The 22,560-nt window shown below is 48.6% G+C and overlaps 1 protein-coding gene across 15 annotated transcripts in view; it reads right to left on the bottom strand.

Moving 5' to 3' along the window:
- The window catches only part of LOC128699018 (uncharacterized), a 657,033-nt gene that overhangs the window by 447,931 nt on the left and 186,542 nt on the right, over window positions 1–22,560 (bottom strand). For 14 of the 15 annotated variants that reach the window (XM_070096843.1, XM_070096846.1, XM_070096852.1 and 11 more), the window contains one exon: window positions 22,133–22,334. In XM_070096843.1, coding sequence (XP_069952944.1) covers window positions 22,133–22,334 — 202 coding nt within the window. Of the gene's footprint in view, window positions 1–3,417; window positions 3,567–22,132; window positions 22,335–22,560 lie in introns of those variants that run through there. The other variant, XM_070096858.1, reaches the window with a different exon arrangement.

Genomic DNA, 22,560 nt, shown 5'->3' with positions numbered 1-22,560 from the left:
ATTTTTTCTTATTTTCATTAAAATTTCTTGACAGTGCCTCTCCCACACTTTCATCTGCTCTCCTTTTGCACTCTCTCACCACTCTCTTCACCTTTCTTTTACTCTCCATATACTCTGCTCTTCTTATAACACTTCTGCTTTGTAAAAACCTCTCGTAAGCTACCTTTTTCTCTTTTATCACACCCTTTACTTCATCATTCCACCAATCACTCCTCTTTCCTCCTGCCCCCACCCTCCTATATATATATATATATATATATATATATATATATATATATATATATATATATATATATATATATATATATATATATATATATATATATATATATATATATATATATATATATATATATATATATATATATGTATTGACACGGCACATAGCCCATTTGGCTATGGCCACTAGCCTGGTCCATATTGCTATGGCCACTAGCCTGGTCCACGTGGCGTTGACTCCATGCCTGGTTAACTTGGATACAACCAGACCTGAATGCAGCTAAACAGTCATCAAGTCAGGCAGACAGACAGACAGCTAGGCAGGCAGGTAGACAGTCATCCAGGCAAGCAAGTAGACAGCCACTCAGGCAGACAGACAGACAGTCAGCCAGCCAGCTAAACAGGAACATGTTATGGACGGTTGAAACATTATATTCCAGGAACGCTCTAAACCAGTATGGATTATTCATGGGGAACGAGGAGTATCAAGAGCCCTTCATCAGAATCAAGGTAACTTCATCCATACTTTCCAGATACCATATTCAATCAAATTATTTTAATACAAAAGGTTGTTTTTAGCGTCGTTTCTAAAATTTGTAATTTACCAAACTAATGTCTAGAGACGCTATTAGTGGACGGTGGTTCGAGTCTCCACCACATGGGCTTACTCGTTAATTAACTACTACAGTTGTGACATACACAGGCTCCAGCATGACAGCCATGACTGATACACAGGCTCCAGCATGACACAGCCATGACTGATACACAGACACAAGCATGACACAGCCATGACTGATACACAGGCTCCATCATGACACAGCCATGACTGATACACAGGCTCCAGCATGACACAGCCATGACTGATACACAGGCACCAGCATGACACAGCCATGACTGATACACAGGCACCAGCATGACACAGCCATGACTGATACACAGGCTCCATCATGACACAGCCATGACTGATACACAGGCACAAGCATGACACAGCCATGACTGATACACAGGCTCCATCATGACACAGCCATGACTGATACACGGGCACCAGCATGACACAGCCATGACTGATACACAGGCTCCAGCATGACACAGCCATGACTGATACACAGGCTCCAGCATGACACAGCCATGACTGATACACAGGCTCCATCATGGCACAGCCATGACTGATACACAGGGTACATCATGACACAGCCATGACTGATACACAGGCTCCATCATGGCACAGCCATGACTGATACACAGGCTACATCATGACACAGCCATGACTGATACACAGGCTCCAGCATGACACAGCCATGACTGATACACAGGCTCCAGCATGACACAGCCATGACTGATACACAGGCTCCAGCATAACACAGCCATGACTGATACACAGGCTCCAGCATGACACAGCCATGACTGATACACAGGCTCCATCATGACAGCCATGACTGATACACAGGCTCCAGCATGACACAGCCATGACTGATACACAGGCTCCAGCATGACACAGCCATGACTGATACACAGGCTCCAGCATGACACAGGCATGACTGATACACAGGCTCCAGCATGACACATCTATGACTGATACACAGGCTCCAGCATGACACAGCCATGACTGATACACAGGCTCCAGTATGACACAGCTATGACTGATACACCGGCTCCAGCATGAGAGCCATGACTGATACACAGGCTCCAGCATGACAGCCATGACTGATACACAGGCTCCAGCATGACACAGTGATGACATACATAGGCTCCAGCATGACACAGTCATGACTGATACACAGGTTCCAGCATGACACAGTTATAACATGCACAGACTCCAGCATGACACAGTGATGACAGAAGCTCCGTCAACAAGCTGCACTATCATAAGCTTGACACACTACATCCCTGGTGTGTGCACCTCTAACACTCTCACTACATCCCTGGTGTGTGCACCTCTAACACTCTCACATCCCTGGTGTGTGCACCTCTAACACTCTCACTACACCCTGGTGTGTGCACCTCTAACACTCCCACTTGCTTTACTCCCTAGTTTCTCCTCCTCTTATTTTACCTCATCCACTTGGCAACAGTTTTCTGAAATTAAATTACTGAAGGTAAGGAAACTAAACCTTTATTAACTCCTGTCAACTTTATTTTCCCAAGACACTAAGTTACTGTGTGTCCACAAATGTGCTCACCTGACAACCAATAAGAGTTTACCAATAAAACAAAAATAAATAAAGCTACAACATATATGCCAGAGAGAAAATCTCCATTCTAATGTAAAAAAACGAGAGGAATGGTTATTTACGTCGACCTGCAGCTGAGATCCTCTTCAACAGTGCAGAGAAAAAGGGAGAAAGACTAGATGTAGAGAGAGGGTAGGAAGTGTGTACTGCTCCATGTTGGTTGAGTGGAGGTTTATGTTGTCTAGGCGGTTCTCCGGCGCTCAGGGTCCCTGATGACAAAGTATGGCTTCCATTTTTATAAGGTACGTGAAGTTGTTCACAGATGACTTCTCATGTTATGCTCTGGTTGTGTACCGTGAGAGTGTCTGAGTAATTGTTATGTATCGTAAGATGCTTCAAACAGAACACAATAATGGAGAAACAATGCGGTAGACCTACGGTCCCATTCTAAGTTGGTCTACCTCAAGTCTAGTCCTTCGTACAACGGGGCGGCTCTAACGTAAGGATGTGTTGTTGTTAGGATGTCTGAGCTATTTGAGTGTCTGATTAAACTCGGTGCTAGGACGTGTTTTTTAGTGAATATTTGGTAATCATGTCTGGCTTGAAATTAATTTCGAAAGGTCAAAGTTGGGTTTGACTTCAACGAGTGTCGCTTTAATGGATTTGCGTTTGTGTGAGTCGGCAATCTTGCAGATAAGGTTAGCACCATTCTAGTTGATTGTGTGGTTCAAGTTTTTAATATGGTGGATCAGTTCAGAGCTTTCTTGACCTCCCCTAAGTGATTTTTACTCAATTATCCGAGTCTTAACATCCCGGTCAGTTTCACCAGTGCTCACTAGAACACAGTTGTTGCTCGATTCTTGGCACAAGTCTTGTGTCTCATTTGTAACTAATTTCCTGATTCTTAGAAAAAACAACTGATTAATTTATTCTGGAAGTAAATGAAAGCTCAATGATATTTTTCTTTTAAATATCTTCAAAGAATAATGTGATTAATTTTGTACCCCCCCCCTCATCTTTTATTTACCTTACTGAAGTGGTCATTTCTACGTAGTTTTTATTGGTTTTGTTTAGCCCTGATTGTATGAATCAATCTGGACAATCAGATTTCGGGGAACTGTGTTCTGAGTGTCTCTTGGTTCAGGGGGACTGGACCGGCGCCTCGTTCAACACACAGCTTAAAAAAAAAGTCACAGGGAGATAAAAAAACAAGAAAGATAATTAAATTTTCCCCCAAAAAATGAAATAATAAATCCCAGTCTTTTATATTTGAAACAGAAAAGAATTTTAAGTTACCTTTTTTTTTTAATATTTTTTGGAAAGCGAAAATGCATTTCCTACTCCTAGTTTTATCACGTATACTTTATCTGGCTTTTTTTTCAGTTATATATATTCATCTCCAACAATTATTCTGGCTATTGTCACTGCTATTACTATTACCACTACAGCTGCTATTATCATTACCACTACAGCTATTTCCACCATTATTGCTCCTATTTCCACGTCCGCTGCTGCTACTACTACTACTATTGCTACTTATAATACTGATGCTACTTATAACACTATTACTACCCCGATTATAATTAATTCTGTAGTTAGCATTAGTTCAAACTAACTATAGTTTCCGATAGTCTACTAGTGGCCTGGTGGCTCAAGCTCTCGCTTCACACACGGAGGGCCAGGGTTCGATTCCCGGCGGGGTGGAAACATTTCGACGTGTTTCCTTACACACGAGTCGACTGGTGTGGGTCGCATCCTGGGGAACAAGATTAAGGACCACAATGGAAATAAGTTAGACAGTCCTCGATGACGCACTGACTTTCTTGGGTTATCCTGGGTGGCTAACTCTCCGGGGTTAAAAATCCGAAGAAAATCTTAACTTACTACTGGTTATATGCTTCTACTACCACAACTACTACACTAATACTACCACTATCACCACCACCTCCATTAATCTGGCGTGATGAGAACTCGCTTGACAAAGACCCCAGCATTTATATTCAGTCAAATATACCTAAATCCTGCAGTTTATATAGACGGAGAGCTTAATGAGTTTATATTAAAAGATCCATTACCGCTCGCAGTGAATGATGAATGGCAATGAAGCTTTCAAACAAGAGAAAATAGCTTTGAAAATGCTATTAGTAAGAGCCCTTGTTCTCATAACATTTTTGGTATTTTTTTAAGCAGAACTAATTATGTTCACTTTAAATGATGACGATGCTATTAAGCGTGTGTTCACGTCCTGTCTCGTTCTGTTCGTGTTCGTTTGATGTTATGTTCGTGCGTTTAAGTCTTTTCTGTGTGTGTACGTTTGTGACCAGGTTCTGTTCGCATATTTTTTGTACCGTTCATGTTTTAAAAATATTCCTGTGTTTTACGTGTCTGGGTGTAGCGCCTGGGTTCAGTATTTCAATTTTCAATCGACTGGTGTATGTGTGTTTTATTCTCCCATTTTTATCAGACCTCCTCTTGAATCCCTTTCTTTAAACTTTAAAGGTTTTACAAGGAATTCAAGGATCCTGTATTTATTTACAAAGACTGTTATTGTACCTCAAATCATTTATAAGCCTTCCCTGGTGCCCACATTGTCAATTCGTACAAGAGGGCCATACATTTTCTCCTCCACAGAGGAGTTAGGCTTAGTTTCTAAAGCCTTTACACGTGGTCTATATGCAATGAAAACCCCTCTTGTACGAGGGGAAACAAGAGGAAATAAATCTGATGCCAATGGAAAATCAGAAGGGTGTGGGTTCACGACATTCAATATATTTAGAAACATCGATAGATATGGACAGTGTTTGACATGAGAGGTAACTGAACGAGATGAATATTGGATATTGAAGCTGGTCTCCCATAAGAGCCTTAGAGATGCTTTAGTGTTAAGGTTGCAAGAGGAACCGGGTAGATGAGAAGGTAGACAGAGTCAAATTCCAGTCAGAGTTTTATAAATATGTTTGGTTAGGATCCAAGAGGCTAGGAATCTAGATCCTAACGTCGTAGTCAAATGACACAGAATACAGAACAATCTATTATTACGGATCAACGTTTCGCTCTTTGTACAGCTCTACACAGAGCAAAACGCTGACCTAACAAAGGTTTATTTTGCAATGTGTGGATTTCCTTCAGCTTGGGAATCAATTATCACTCAAATAAAAAGTGAAAAAACCAAGCCAAATGAACCTCAATTTAAGCAAGCATAAATATTTGAGTCAGTCTCTCTCTCAGTCTCTCTCTCTCTCAGTCTCTCTCTCTCTCTCTCAGTCTCTCTCTCTCTCTCTCTCTCAGTCTCTCTCTCTCTCTCTCAGTCTCTCTCTCTCTCTCTCAGTCTCTCTCTCTCTCTCTCTCTCAGTCTCTCTCTCTCTCTCAGTCTCTCTCTCTCTCTGTCTCTCTCTCTCTGTCTCTCTCTCTCTCAGTCTCTCTCTCTCTCTCTCTCTCTCTCTCTCTCTCTCTCTCTCATACAGACACACACTACAATACCGTGATCGAGTTTCTCCAGTCCTGAAACCCAGTTTATATTCGTCTCTCCTGAGACTGACTGAGGCGAAGAGTTGTAATCAGTCTTTGTGACAGTAAACCAGTGTGCGAACCAGTGTGAATGAACCAGAGTGTGAACCACTGTAAGTTAACCGGTGAGTGAACGAATCAGTGAGTGGGTGAATCAGTGAGCCAGTAAATGAACCACTTAGCAAAGCAGTGAGCAAGTGAACCAGTGAATGAACCACTGAGTGAACCTGTGAGTGAAACAGTGAGTGAACCAGCGAGTGAGTCAACTTCCCAACTACATCGCCACAAAAATAACAATCACAAACAGACAGTCTACCCAAGTCACAACATTTCGCCACTTAGAGGAAGAAACGTCGAAGCCGTGTCCTCAGATATAAGCTGACGACAGAGGTACTCAGGGCAGCCACCAAAAATCCATGAATATAAAATGGCCCAATTTCTCCTATGTAGGCAGAATTTTCCTGACCTTTAGATACATGGCTAAAAGAGGCTTAGATATCTCGCAACACACGATTCCTGATACGTTGCTACGCCTGATACCTCGCTATAACTATATTTTGCTATGTCTGATACCTTGCTGTGTAGAGAGGAGAAGGTGTCAGTGAGGGAGAGAGAGAGGGAGGTGCCAATGAAGGAGAGAGAGAGAGAGGGAAGTGCCAGTGAGGGAGAGAGGGAGGGAGGGAGGGAGGTGCCAGTGTTTGCTAACAGTGCCGGCACTCTCCAACCACTCAATTTACGTTCATTGTTAGCGAAGCCTGATGGCTGCCGTCCAGAGAAGGAGCCACAGGGATTGACACACTATGTGGAGGTGTGAGAGAGAGGGGTGAGTGGAAGTGAGAGGGAGAGGAGCGAGAGGGGTGAGTGGGAGAGTGAGAGTTAAAGGGGTGCTAGCAATTATCTGAAGGCTGACTCCTTTTCCTTCTTGGTGTTTATATAATATATATATATATATATATATATATATATATATATATATATATATATATATATATATATATATACCCACAACAGCAGTCTCCTACCAAGGTACAGTGACCCAAAATAAATGAAACCTTGACAATCATTCACTCAGTAGCAGTCTTGCTAGAAGTGTGAGGAAATCTCGGTGTGAAAGAGTAACCAGAGAGCAATGAACTCCTCTCAAGTATCTCTGGTGAGATGTATTATCACACCGACAACTCCACACCGACAACTCCGCACAGACATCTCCACACCGACAACTCCACACCGACAACTCCACACCGACAACTCCACACCGACAACTCCACACCGACAACTTGGACAACTTGAAGTTGAGGCTGGAACTTGTGCTTCGCCCGTCCTCTAGTTTTTACGATGATAAGCGAGTGTGGTGAGTGCAGCCACTGATACAAGGGACACGTGACACACAAACAATACCTGGCATTAATCAGTGGGTCGCGACCTCTACAAACTTTGCATTTTAATTGACGGATAAAAAAAAATGCAAACTTTCTCGTTCTGGTGGGAAATTCACCGCCCTAATATATTGTATTGAAGCCAGTTTCAGTTTTGTGGGAAATGCGTCACTTAGAGCTTAAAAGAAAAATTACAAATTATAATATCGTGTTTGAAATATATCAGTTTTTATTTTGCTAAGAAAAATATTTTTCTGTGGTAAGAGATGCAACATAAATGTATTATTTTACGGATTTAAATAATAGTGAAACATACTGATAAGACACACGTGCAACAGTTAGGTATTTTTATTTCGAAACGTTTCGCCTACACAGTAGGCTTCTTCAGTCCAGTACAGACACTTATCAACTTGTCGGTATTGTATACCATCATATTCGGTTTAGAAAGACACGTAAGCAAACACTATAACATATTTATTAGAAAACGTTTCGGTCCTGGGACCTTGATCACTTCAGTGATCACTTCAGTGATTCAGTGATAAAGGTCCCAGGACCGAAACGTTTTCTAATAAATATGTTATAGTGTTTGCTTACGTGTCTTTCTAAACCAACTTGTCGGTATTTATTACCAAGGTTTATACCACCATCATATTCACACTGACATCGCCTACTGAGGCCGTAAGTGAAAAAAAAAAATATGAATCAACTGGACTAATACTTGTGAATAAGTTACAGTGGTTACAGGAGTTGACTGTAACCACTGAATCCCGGAGGTTAGTTCACAGGAACACCACAGACTATCAGTCTCCCACAGACCATCCAGGGAATAGTAGTGGTAATAGTGGTGTAACTATCTCTACTTCCATCTTCACCCACTGGATATCCATGCCCATTATTCTACATTTGGTAACTACCCAGTGCTTTTCAAGGCGGCAGAGTGTCCAGAAGGTGTGGAGGGTAGGAAGAGAGCCTTGCGTTACATAATCCTGGCTTAGCTACAAAGGGGCAAAATTAGAGGCACCTAAACTGTGGTTATTCTTCAGCAGATAGACTCAAGATAGACCATATATCCTTCTCTCCTCTCTCTCTCTCTCTCTCTCTCTCTCTCTCTCTCTCTCTCTCTCTCTCTCTCACTCTCTGTCACGACAATGTTAATCCCTGGAGCTCAAAAAAGCCTGGAGATACAATTACTGGAGACATCTCGCGTGTAAAATCTGACTAGCGACACTTACTGTAGTGTTAAGTGGCGACACTATACTAGGAGGCCACTTACTCTAGTGGTAAGTGGCTACGGAGGGACTAGCAGGACACTTACTGTAGTGGTAAGTGGCGACACTATACTAGGAGGCCACTTACTCTAGTGGTAAGTGGCTACGGAGGGACTAGCAGGACACTTACTGTAGTGGTAAGTGGCGACACTATACTAGGAGGCCACTTACTCTAGTGGTAAGTGGCTACGGAGGGACTAGCAGGACACTTACTGTAGTGGTAAGTGGCGACACTATACTAGGAGGCCACTTACTCTAGTGGTAAGTGGCTACGGAGGGACTAGCAGGACACTTACTGTAGTGGTAAGTGGCGACACTATACTAGGAGGCCACTTACTCTAGTGGTAAGTGGCTACGGAGGGACTAGCAGGACACTTACTGTAGTGGTAAGTGGCGACACTATACTAGGAGGCCACTTACTCTAGTGGTAAGTGGCTACGGAGGGACTAGCAGGACACTTACTGTAGTGGTAAGTGGCGACACTATACTAGGAGGCCACTTACTCTAGTGGTAAGTGGCTACGGAGGGACTAGCAGGACACTTACTGTAGTGGTAAGTGGCGACACTGTTATTTCTTCAAGTTAATAGTAATGTTAAGTTAGACTAAGTCAGATAATTGATGCTCTGAATATTTAACACTGAAACCTATCACTGAAACCTATCGCTGAAACCTGTCGCTGAAACCTGTCGCTGAAACCTGTCACTGAAGCCTGTCACTAAAACCTGTCACTGAAACCTGTCGCTGAAACCTGTCGCTGAAACCTGTCGCTGAAACCTGTCGCTGAAACCTGTCACTGAAGCCTGTCACTAAAACCTGTCACTGAAACCTGTCGCTGAAACCTGTCACTGAAACCTGTCGCTGAAACCTGTTGCTGAAACCTGTCACTGAAGCCTGTCACTGAAACCTGTCGCTGAAACCTGTCACTGAAACCTGTCGCTGAAACCTGTCACTGAAGCCTGTCACTAAAACCTGTCGCTGAAACCTGTCACTGAAACCTGTCGCTGAAACCTGTCACTGAAACCTGTCACTGAAACCTGTCGCTGAAACCTGTCACTGAAACCTGTCGCTGAAACCTGTTAAAGTTTCTTGGCCATAAAAGGCAGTTTTTTGACGTCGAAAAAAAACTAGTGGAAAACTAAATCTAATAAAATTTATAACGAAATGTAATTATGAATTTTAAGTTTATCAAAATCAAAATTTACTAAAGTTATATTATTAGCCTCAAAAAAAAAGGTGAGGTGACTCGGTAGAAATTCATTTTAAAGTCTGATATAAATGTCAACTCTGAGTCTGTGGAGAGAAAAACTTACCTGAATTAATATTAATATTAAGCGTTTCCAAGAGTTTTTAGAATAGAGAAAATATAATATTTCCTGAGTGAGAAAACACGAGTGGATTTTGGAGGCATGGAGAAGAGAGAGAGAGAGAGAGAGAGAGAGAGAGAGAGAGAGAGAGAGAGAGAGAGAGAGAGAGAGAGAGAGAGAGAGAGAGAGAGAGAGAGTATTCACAAGGGCCTTCAGAGCCAAGGTTTATAATTTCCCTGAAACTCCCCCTGGATCTGTGTTTGTAAGAATCTTCTAAAAGACTCTCTGAGTAGGAAGAATTTGTTTTGTTTTGCTGAGTAAATGAATAAGAGAGGGAGAGGAGAGAGAGAGAGAGAGGAGAGAGAGAGGGAGAGAGAGGGAGGGGAGAGAGAGAGGGAGAGGAGAGAGAGAGGGAGAGAGAGAGAGAGGAGAGAGAGAGAAAAGAGGGAGAGGAAACAGATAGGGAGAGAATGAGAGTATATAAACATTATTAGTAAGACTTATTTACTGTTTAAGAATTATTTCACTGCTGTAAATGGCAGTGCACGAACGCACGCACACGCACATGCACACGCACGCACACGCACACGCACACGCACATGCACACGCACACACACGCACACGCACACGCACGCACACGCACGAACACGCGCACACACACTGTTTCCATTTCATTTGGGTGGAAATGAAGACAATAAAGAGAGTTGGGGCCGTCCACCGCCTCCCTGTTTACCATTCATGATTGATAAATTGACCAGCCAACATGGCCGACCCACCCAGACCCACCCAGACCCACCCAGACCCACCCAGACTCACCCAGACCCACCCAGACCCACCCAGACCCACCCAGACCTACCCAGACCCACCCAGACCTACCTAGACTCACCCAGACCCACCCAGACTTACCCAGACTCACCCAGACCCACCCAGACCCACCCAGACCCACCCAGACCCACCCAGACCCACCCAGACCTACCCAGACTCACCCAGACCCACCCAGACTCACCCAGACCCCCCCCGACCCACCCAGACTCACCCAGACCCACCCAGACCCACCCAGACCCACCGAGACCTACCCAGACCCACCCAGACCTACCTAGACTCACCCAGACCCACCCAGACCTACCTAGACTCACCCAGACCCCCTCAGACCCACCCAGACCTACCGAGACCCACCCAGACCCACCCAGACCCACCCAGACCCACCCAGACCCACCCAGACTCACCCAGACCCACCCAGACCCACCCAGACCTACCCAGACCCACCCAGACCCACCCAGACCCACCCAGACCTACCCAGACTCATCCAGACTCACCCAGACTCACCCAGACCCACCCAGACCCACCCAGACCTACCCAGACTCACCCAGACCCACCCACACCCACCCAGACTCACCCAGACCCACCCAGACCCACCCAGACCTACCCAGACTCACCTAGACTCACCCAGACTCACTCAGACTCACCCAGACTCACTCAGACTCACTCAGCCTCACTCAGACTCACTCAGACTCACCCAGACTCACTCAGACTCACCCAGACTCACTCAGACTCACCCAGACTCACTCAGACTCACCCAGACTCACTCAGACTCACTCAGATTCACCCAGACTCACTCAGACTCACCCAGACCCACCCAGACCCACACAGACCCACCCAGACCCACCCAGACTCACCCAGACCCACCCAGACCCACCCAGACCCACCCAGACTCACCCAGACCCACCCAGACCCACCCAGACCCACCCAGACCCACCCAGACTCACCCAGACCCACCCAGACTCACCCAGACCTACCCAGACCCACCCAGACCCACCCACTCACTCAGACTCACCCAGACTCACTCAGACTCACCTAGACTCACTCAGACTCACCCAGACTCACCCAGACCCATCCAGACCTACCTAGACTCACCCAGACCCACCCAGACCCACCCAGACCTACCTAGACTCACCCAGACCCACCCAGACCCACCCAGACCCACCCAGACTCACCCAGACCCACCCAGACTCACCCAAACCCACCCAGACCCACCCAGACCCACCCAGACCTACCGAGACCCACCCAGATCCACCCAGACTCACCCAGACCCACCCAGACTCACCCACACCCACCCAGACCCACCCAGACCCACCCAGACCCACCCAGACCTACCCAGACCCACCCAGACTCACCCAGACCCACCCAGACCCACGCAGACCCACCCAGACTCAACCAGACCCACCCAGACTCACCCAGACCCACCCAGACCCACCCAGACCCACCCAGACCCATCCAGACCCACCCAGACCCACACAGACCCACCCAGACCCACCCAGACTCAACCAGACCCACCCAGACTCACCCAGACCCACCCAGACCCACCCAGACCTACCCAGACCCATCCATACTCACCCAGACTCACCCAGACCCACCCAGACCCACCCAGACACACCCAGACTCACCCAGACCCACCCAGACCCACCCAGACCCACCCAGACTCACCCAGACTCACCCAGACCCACCCAGACCCACCCAGACTCACCCAGACCCACCCAGACCCACCCAGACTCACCCAGACCCACCCAGACCCACCCAGACCCACCCAGACCCACCCAGACTCACCCAGACCCACCCAGACCCACCCAGACTCACCCAGACCCACCCAGACCCACACAGACCCACCCAGACCCACCCAGACCTATCGAGACCCACCCAGACCCACCCAGACTCACCCAGACCCACCCAGACTCACACAGACCCACCCAGACCTACCCAGACCCACCCAGACCCACCCACTCACCCAGACCCACCCAGACCCACGCAGACTCACCCAGACCCACCCAGACTCACCCAGACCCACCCAGAAACACCCAGACCCACCCACACCCACCCAGACCTACCCAGACCCACCCAGACTCACCCAGACCCACCCACACTCACACAGACCCACCCAGACCCACCCAGACTCACCCAGATCCACCCAGACCCTCCCAGACTCACCCAGACCCACCCAGACCCACCCAGACCCACCCAGACCCACACAGACCCACCCAGACCCACCCAGACTCACCCAGACCCACCCAGACCCTCCCAGACTCACCCAGACCCACCCAGACCCACCCAGACCCACCCAGACTCACCCAGACCCACCCAGACCCACCCAAACCCACCAAGACCCACCCAGACTCACCCAGACCCACCCAGACCCTCCCAGACTCACCCAGACCCACCCAGACCCACCCAGACCCACCCAGACACACCAAAACCCACCCAGACCCACCCAGACCCACCCAGACTCACCCAGACCCACCCAGACCCACCCAGACCCACCCAGACTCACCCAGACCTACCCAGACCCACCCACACTCACCCAGACGCACCCAGACCCACCCAGACTCACCCAGACCCACCCAGACCCACACAGACTCACCCAGACTCACTCAGACTCACCCAGACTCACTCAGACTCACTCAGATTCACCCAGACTCACTCAGACTCACCCAGACTCACCCAGACCTACCTAGACTCACCCAGACCCACCCAGACCTACCCAGACTCACCCAGACCCACCCAGACCTACCTAGACTCACCCAGACCCACCCAGACCTACCCAGACCCACCCAGACCCACCCAGACCTACCTAGACTCACCCAGACCCACCCAGACCTACCTAGACTCACCCAGACCCACCCAGACCTACCTAGACTCACCCAGACCCACCCAGACTTACCCAGACTCACCCAGACCTACCCAGACCTACCCAGACTCACCCAGACCCACCCAGACCCACCCAGACCCACCCAGACCTACCCAGACCTACCTAGACCCACCCAGACCCACCCAGACCTACCTAGATTCACGCAGACCCACCCAGACCTATCCAGACCTACATAGACCCACCCAGACCCACCCAGACCTACCTAGACTCACCCAGACCCACCCAGACCCACCTAGACCTACCTAGACTCACCCAGACCCCCTCGGACTCACCCAGACCCACCCATACCTACCTAGACTCACCCAGACCCCCTCAGACTCACCCAGACCCACCCAGACTCACCCAGACCCACCCAGACTCACCCAGACCCACAAAGATCCACCCAGACCCACCCACTCACCTAGACCCACCCAGACTCACTCAAACTCACCCAGACTCACCCAGACCCACCAAGACTCACCCAGACCCACCCAAATTCACCCAAACCCACCCAGACCCACTCAAACCTACCCAGACTCACCCAAACCCACCGAGACTCACCCAAACCCATCCAGACTCACCCAGACCCACCCAAACTCACTCAGACCCATCCAGACTCACTCAAACCCACTCAGACTAACCCAAGCCCACCCAGACTCACCCAGACCCACCCAGACTTACCCATACTCACCCAAATCCACCCAGACTCACCAAGACTCACAAAGACTCACCCAGACCCACCCAGACTCACCCAAACCCATCCAGACCCACCCAAACTCACCCAAACCCACCCAGACCCATCCAGACCCACTCAGACCCACTCAGACTCACCCAAACCCACCCAGACTCACCTAGACTGACCCAAACCCATCCAGACTCACCCAGACCCACCCGGACTCACTCAGACCCATCCAGACTCACTCAGACCGACTCAGACTCACCCAAACCCACCCAGACTCACCCAGACCCACCCAGACTTACCCAGACTCACCCAAATCCATCCAGACTCACCCAGACCCACCAAGACTCACCCAGACCCACCCAGCCTCATTCAGACCCACCCAGACTCACCCAAACCCATCCAGACCCACCCAAACTCACCCAATCCCACCCAAACCCACCCAGACCCACCCAGACCCACCCAGACTCACTCAGACCCACTCAGACTCATCAAAACCCACCCAGACTCACCCAGACCCACCCAGACTCACCTAGACTCACCCAAACCCATCCAGACTCACCCAGACCCACCCAGACTCACTCAGACCCATCCAGACCCATCCAAACTCACTCAGACCCACTCAGACTCACCCAAACCCACCCAGACTCACCCAGACCCACCCAGACTTACCCAGACTCACCCAAACCCATCCAGACTCACCCAGACCCACCAAGACTCACCCAGACCCACCCAGACTCATTAAGACACACCCAGACTCACCCAAACCCATCCAGACCCACCCAAACTCACCCAAACCCACCCAGACCCACCCAGACTCACTCAGACCCACTCACTCACCCAAACCCACCTATCCGATGTTATCCTGACGCCAAATGACTTCGAACAAGCGATAAATGACATGCCCATGCCCAGACTCACTCAGACACACCCAGACCCACCAGGACTCACTCAGACCCACCAAGACTCACTCAGACCCGCCCAGACTCAATAAGACCCTCCCAAACTCACTCAGACCCACCCAGACTCACCCAGAACCCCCAGACCCACGAGGTTCAACCAATTCTTCCTCTTTGCAGGTGTGTTAATGAGTCAAGAACATAAGAAATTATACCCTGGCTGCGGGCAACATTTGTCATCAATTATACCCTGGCTGCAGGCAGCATTTGTCATCAATTATACCCTAGCTGCGGGCAACATTTGTCATCAATTATACCCTGGCTGCGGGCAGCATTTGTCATCAATTATACCCTGGCTGCAGGCAGCATTTGTCATCAATTATACCATGGCTGCAGGCAGCATTTGTCATCAAATATACCCTGGCTGCAGGCAGCATTTGTCATCAATTATACCATGGCTGCAGGCAGCATTTGTCATCAATTATACCCTGGCTGCAGGCAGCACTTTTCATCAATTATACCCTGGCTGCAGGCAGTATTTGTCATCAATTATACCCTGGCTGCAGGCAGCATTTTTCATCAATTATACCCTGGCTGCGGGCAGCATTTGTCATCAATTATACTCTGGCTGCAGGCAGCATTTGTCATCAATTATACCCTGGCTGCGGGCAGCATTTGTCATCAATTATACCCTGGCTGCAGGAAGCATTTGTCATCAATTATACCCTGGCTGCGGGCAGCATTTGTCATCAATTATACCCTGGCTGCAGGCAGCAGTTATCATCAATTATACCCTGGCTGCAGGCAGCAGTTGTCATCAATTATACCCTGGGTGCAGGAAGCAGTTGTCATCAATTATACCCTGGCTGCAGGCAGCAGTTATCATCAATTATACCCTGGCTGCAGGCAGCAGTTATCATCAATTATACCCTGGCTGCAGGCAGCAGTTATCATCAATTATACCCTGGCTGCAGGCAGCAGTTATCATCAATTATACCCTGGCTGCAGGCCGCAGTTGTCATCAATTATACCCTGGCTGCAGGCAGCAGTTATCATCACTTATACCCTGGCTGCAGGCAGCAGTTATCATCAATTTTACCCTGGCTGCAGGCAGCAGTTGTCATCAATTATACCCTGGCTGCAGGCAGCAGTTGTCATCAATTATACCCTGGCTGCGGGCAGCAGTTGTCATCAATTATACCCTGGCTTCAGGCAGCAGTTGTCATCAATTATACCCTGGCTGCAGGCAGCAGTTGTCATCAATTATACCCTGGCTGCAGGCAGCAGTTGTCATCAATTATACCCTGGCTGCAGGCAGCAGTTATCATCACTTATACCCTGGCTGCAGGCAGCAGTTATCATCAATTTTACCCTGGCTGCAGGCAGCAGTTGTCATCAATTATACCCTGGCTGCAGGCAGCAGTTGTCATCAATTATACCCTGGCTGCAGGCAGCAGTTGTCATCAATTATACCCTGGCTGCAGGCAGCAGTTGTCATCAATCATACCCTGGCTGCAGGCAGCAGTTATCATCAATTTTACCCTGGCTGCAGGCAGCAGTTGTCATCAATTATACCCTGGCTGCAGGCAGCAGTTGTCATCAATTATACCCTGGCTGCAGGCAGCAGTTGTCATCAATTATACCCTGGCTGCAGGCAGCAGTTGTCATCAATTATACCCTGGCTGCAGGCAGCAGTTATCATCAATTATACCCTGGCTGCAGGCAGCAGTTGTCATCAATTATACCCTGGCTGCAGGCAGCAGTTGTCATCAATTATACCCTGGCTGCAGGCAGCAGTTGTCATCAATTATACCCTGGCTGCAGGCAGCAGTTGTCATCAATTATACCCTGGCTGCAGGCAGCAGTTATCATCAATTATACCCTGGCTGCAGGCAGCAGTTGTCATCAATTATACCCTGGCTGCAGGCAGCAGTTGTCATCAATTATACCCTGGCTGCAGGCAGCAGTTGTCATCAATTATACCCTGGCTGCAGGCAGCAGAAATTGTCAAATTATTATTATTATCATCAAGGGGGAAGCGCTAAACCCGGAGGATTATACAGCGCCTGGGGGGGGGATCCAGTTCCCTGGATCAAGAGCCCCTCACCAACATCATGGAACCTTCCTTGAGGGGAGAAATTGTCAAAGAGAATTTTTTTTTTTTTTTTTTCATCTTCCAAAAAAAATGGGGACATTTATGCTTACGAATTTCGTGTATTATTATTTTCTCTTACCTTGTATTATCGTTATTATTATTAATTATAATGAAGCATTAAATCCGTAAGGGTGGTTCAGAACCAGCGAGAATTGATCAGGTTTGATCCAAGAGGAGAGTCTGACTTTCTGCAATGAGGAGCTTTAACAAGTAGTTATGGCTAGGTAGCCAGGTGTAGAATGGCAGGTGTTCACCACCTGCACCACCACCACCTGTCACCACCTGCACCACCACCACCTATCACCACATGCACCCCTACCACCACCTGCATCAACACCGCCTGCCACCACCTGCACCACCACTACCTGTCGCCACCTGCACCACCACTATCTGTCACCACCACCACCTGTAACCATCTGCACCATCACCATCTGCACCCCCACTTGCACTGCCACCTGTCGCTTTCAGGTGTTACCTCCCCTAACACTCCCGGAAGAGGATTACCAGCAGGCACTTGGCACTCTACCCTTGTTATTGTTCACTTGGCACTCTACCCTTGTTATTGTTCACTTGGCACTCTACCCTTGTTATTGTTCACTTGGCACTCTACGCTTGTTATTGTTCACTTGGCACTCTACCCTTGTTATTGTTCACTTGGCACTCTACCCTTGTTATTGTTCACTTGGCACTCTAACCTTGTTATTGTTCACTTGGCACTCTACCCTGTCACTTGTTCCCTGGTACTCTCCCTGTCACTTGTTCCCTGGTACTCTCCCTGTCACTTGTTCCCTGGTACTCTCCCTGTCACTTGTTCCCTGGTACTCTCCCTGTTACTTGTTCCCTGGTACTCTCCCTGTTACTTGTTCCCTGGTACTCTCCCTGTTACTTGTTCCTTGGTACTCTCCCTGTCATTAGTTCCCTGTTACTTGTTCCCTGGTATTCTCCCTGTCGCTTGTTCCCTGGTACTCTCCGTCGCTTGTTCCCTGGTACTCTCCCTATCGCTTGTTTCCTGGTACTCTCTCTGTCACTTGTTCCCTGGTACTCTCCCTCTCGTTTGTTCCATGGTACTCTCCCTGTTACTTGTTCCCTGGTACTCTCTCTGTCGCTTGTTCCCTGGTACTCTCCCTGTCGCTTGTTCCCTGGTACTCTCCCTGTCACTTGTTCCCTGGTACTCTCCCTGTCACTTGTTCCCTGGTACTCTCCCTGTTACTTGTTCCCTGGTACTCTCCCTGTTACTTGTTCCCTGGTACTCTCCCTGTTACTTGTTCCTTGGTACTCTCCCTGTCATTTGTTCCCTGTTACTTGTTCCCTGGTACTCTCCCTGTCGCTTGTTCCCTGGTACTCTCCGTCGCTTGTTCCCTGGTACTCTCCCTATCGCTTGTTTCCTGGTACTCTCTCTGTCACTTGTTCCCTGGTACTCTCCCTCTCGTTTGTTCCCTGGTACTCTCCCTGTTACTTGTTCCCTGGTACTCTCTCTGTCGCTTGTTCCCTGGTACTCTCCCTGTCGCTTGTTCCCTGGTACTCTCCCTGTCACTTGTTCCCTGGTACTCTCCCTGTCACTTGTTCCCTGGTACTCTCCCTGTCACTTGTTCCCTGGTACTCGTTCCCTGGTACTCTCCCTGTTACTTGTTCCCTGGTACTCTCCCTGTCGCTTGTTCCCGGGTACTCTCCCTGTCGCTCGTTCCCTGGTACTCTCCCTGTCACTTGTTCCCTGTTACTCTCCCTGTCACTTGTTCCCTGGTATTCTCCCTGTCACTTGCTCTCTGGTACTCTCCCTGTCACTTGTTCCCTGGTACTCTCCCTGTCACTTGTTCTCTGGTACTCTCCCTGTCACTTGTTCCCTGGTAATCTCCCTGTCACTTGTTCCCTGGTTCTCTTGCTGTTACTTGTTCCCTGTTACTCTCCCTGTCACTTGTTCCCTGGTACTCTCCCTGTCACTTGTTCTCTGGTATTCTCCTTGTCACTTGTTCCCTGGTACTCTCCCTGTCACTTGTTCCCTGGTACTCTCCCTGTCACTTGTTCCCTGGTACTCTCCCTATCACTTGTTCCCTGGTACTCTCCCTGTCACTTGTTCCCTGGTACTCTCCCTGTCACTTGTTCCCTGGTACTCTCCCTGTCACTTGTTCCCTGGTACTCTCCCTATCACTTGTTCCCTGGTACTCTCCTTGTCACTTGTTCCCTGGTACTCTCCTTGTTACATGTTCTCTGGTACTCTCTCTGTCGCTTGTTCCCTGGTACTCTCCGTGTCGCTTGTTCCCTGGTACTCTCCCTGTCGCTTGTTCCCTGGTACTCTCCCTGTCACTTGTTCCCTGGTACTCTCCCTGTCACTTGTTCCCTTGTACTCTCCCTGTCACTTGTTCCCTGGTACTCTCCTTGTTACTTGTTCTCTGGTACTCTCTCTGTCGCTTGTTCCCTGGTACTCTCCGTGTCGCTTGTTCCCTGGTACTCTCCCTGTCGCTTGTTCCCTGGTACTCTCCCTGTCACTTCTTCCCTGGTACTCTCCCTGTCACTTGCTCTCTGGTACTCTCCTTGTTACTTGTTCTCTGGTACTCTCTCTGTCGCTTGTTCCCTGGTACTCTCCGTGTCGCTTGTTCCCTGGTACTCTCCCTGTCGCTTGTTCCCTGGTACTCTCCCTGTCACTTGTTCCCTGGTACTCTCCCTGTCACTTGTTCCCTGGTACTCTCCCTGTCACTTGTTCCCTGGTACTCTCCTTGTTACTTGTTCTCTGGTACTCTCTCTGTCGCTTGTTCCCTGCTACTCTCCCTGTCGCTTGTTCCCTGGTACTCTCCCTGTCGCTTGTTCCCTGGTACTCTCCCTGTCGCTTGTTCCCTGGTACTCTCCCTGTCACTTGTTCCCTGGTACTCTCCCTGTCACTTGTTCTCTGGTACTCTCCTTGTCACTTGTTCCCTGGTACTCTCCCTGTCACTTGTTCTCTGGTACTCTCCCTGTCACTTGTTCTCTGGTACTCTCATTGCCACTTGTTCCCTGGTACTCTCCCTGTCACTTGTTCCCTGGTACTCTCCTTGTTACTTGTTCCCTGGTACTCTCCCTGTCACTTGTTCCCTGGTACTCTCCCTGTCGCTTGTTCCCTGGTACTCTCCCTGTCACTTGTTCCCTGGTACTCTCCCTGTCACTTGTTCTCTGGTACTCTCCCTGTTACTTGTTCTCTGGTACTCTCCCTGTCACTTGTTCCCTGGTACTCTCCCTGTCACTTGTTCTCTAGTACTCTCCCTGTCACTTGTTCTCTGGTACTCTCCCTGTTACTTGTTCTCTGGTACTCTCCCTGTCACTTGTTCCCTGGTACTCTCCCTGTCACTTGTTCTCTGGTACTCTCCCTGTCACTTGTTCCCTGGTACTCTCCCTGTCACTTGTTCTCTGGTACTCTCCCTGTCGCTTGTTCCCTGGTACTCTCCCTGTTACTTGTTCTCTGGTACTCTCCCTGTCGCTTATTCCCTGGTACTCTCCCTGTCACTTGTTCTCTGGTACTCTCCCTGTCACTTGTTCTCTGGTACTCTCCCTTTCACTTGTTCTCTGGTACTCTCCCTTTCACTTGTTCCCTGGTACCCTCCCTGTCACTTGTTCTCTGGTACTCTCCCTTTCACTTGTTCTCTGGTACTCTCCCTGTCACTTGTTCCCTGGTACCCTCCCTGTCACTTGTTCTCTGGTACTCTCCCTTTCACTTGTTCTCTGGTACTCTCCCTTTCACTTGTTCCCTGGTACTCTCCCTTTCACTTGTTCTCTGGTACTCTCCCTGTCACTTGTTCTCTGGTACTCTCCCTGTCACTTGTTCTCTGGTACTCTCCCTTTCACTTGTTCTCTGGTACTCTCCCTTTCACTTGTTCCCTGGTACCCTCCCTGTCACTTGTTCTCTGGTACTCTCCCTTTCACTTGTTCTCTGGTACTCTCCCTGTCACTTGTTCCCTGGTACCCTCCCTGTCACTTGTTCTCTGGTACTCTCCCTTTCACTTGTTCTCTGGTACTCTCCCTTTCACTTGTTCCCTGGTACTCTCCCTGTCACTTGTTCTCTGGTACTCTCCCTTTCACTTGTTCCCTGGTACTCTCCCTTTCACTTGTTCCCTGGTACTCTCCCTTTCACTTGTTCTCTGGTACTCTCCCTGTCACTTGTTCTCTGGTACTCTCCCTTTCACTTGTTCCCTGGTACTCTCCCTTTCACTTGTTCTCTGGTACTCTCCCTGTCACTTGTTCTCTGGTACTCTCCCTGTCACTTGTTCCCTGGTACCCTCCCTGTCACTTGTTCTCTGGTACTCTCCCTTTCACTTGTTCCCTGGTACTCTCCCTGTCACTTGTTCCCTGGTACTCTCCCTGTCACTTGTTCTCTGGTACTCTTTTTGTGAACTACCCCAGTGGAACAAAGTCAGTGTGACTTTTTCAGGTTATCCCAGGTTCTCTACACATATGTTATCCCAGGTTCTCTACACATATGTTATCCCAGGTTCTCTACACATATGTTATCCCAGGTTCTCTACACATATGTTATCCCAGGTTCTCTACACATATGTTGTCCCAGGTTCTCTACACATATGTTGTCCCAGGTTCTCTACACATATGTTGTCCCAGGTTCTCTACACATATGTTGTTATGTATGATAATCTTTGTAACTGTATTTGGGTATACCTTAATAAACTTATTTACTTACTTACTTACTCCCTGGTGCTGTTCAACAACGGCTGGAATTTACTTGTTCAACAGCATCTGGGATAAGCTGTTAGGATGTTCTTGTTCAACAGGAATATTCTATTTGTTCAGTGGCAGCCAAGTCACCTGTTCAGTAACAGGAAGGCCAACCTATTCAACAACAGGAAGGACCAACCTGCTCAACAACAGAAAGAACCGACCTGATCAACAGGACCTACCTGAAGATGACCTTGTGAGGATGGTCACCAGGCTGCAGCCTCCACACAGCTCTCAGTGGTGATGTTGCCAAGATGACAGCCTCTGGGCTCTGACAGACATGGGCGGTTTGGGCGGGGTCAGGCAGGAGCCGCCCCACGCCCACACTGCCCTCACCCTCAACGCTCAACATCAGGAAGGTTGAGAGAGGCGCCACCACCATCACTGTGGAGACAAAAATGATTTTATGTATCTTATCTTTCGTAAGATAAGATACTTAACATTATATATAGAGACCCAACAATGAAATTTATTCATTATTCATTTAACAGCTGTCTTACCAGAAGTGTAATGAATCACGGTTGGAATGACCCTTTGATTTACAACATTCCCACTCATCCTTCAGAGTGCAGACACTGTACTTCCCACACCCAGGACCCCAACATCCCCA

The sequence above is a fragment of the Cherax quadricarinatus genome, chromosome 55 (assembly GCF_038502225.1).
Source record: "Cherax quadricarinatus isolate ZL_2023a chromosome 55, ASM3850222v1, whole genome shotgun sequence".
Taxonomy (NCBI): Eukaryota; Metazoa; Arthropoda; class Malacostraca; order Decapoda; family Parastacidae; genus Cherax; species Cherax quadricarinatus.
The sequence above is the reverse complement of the archived record's forward strand: the minus strand, read 5'-3'. Positions and strand labels throughout refer to the sequence as shown.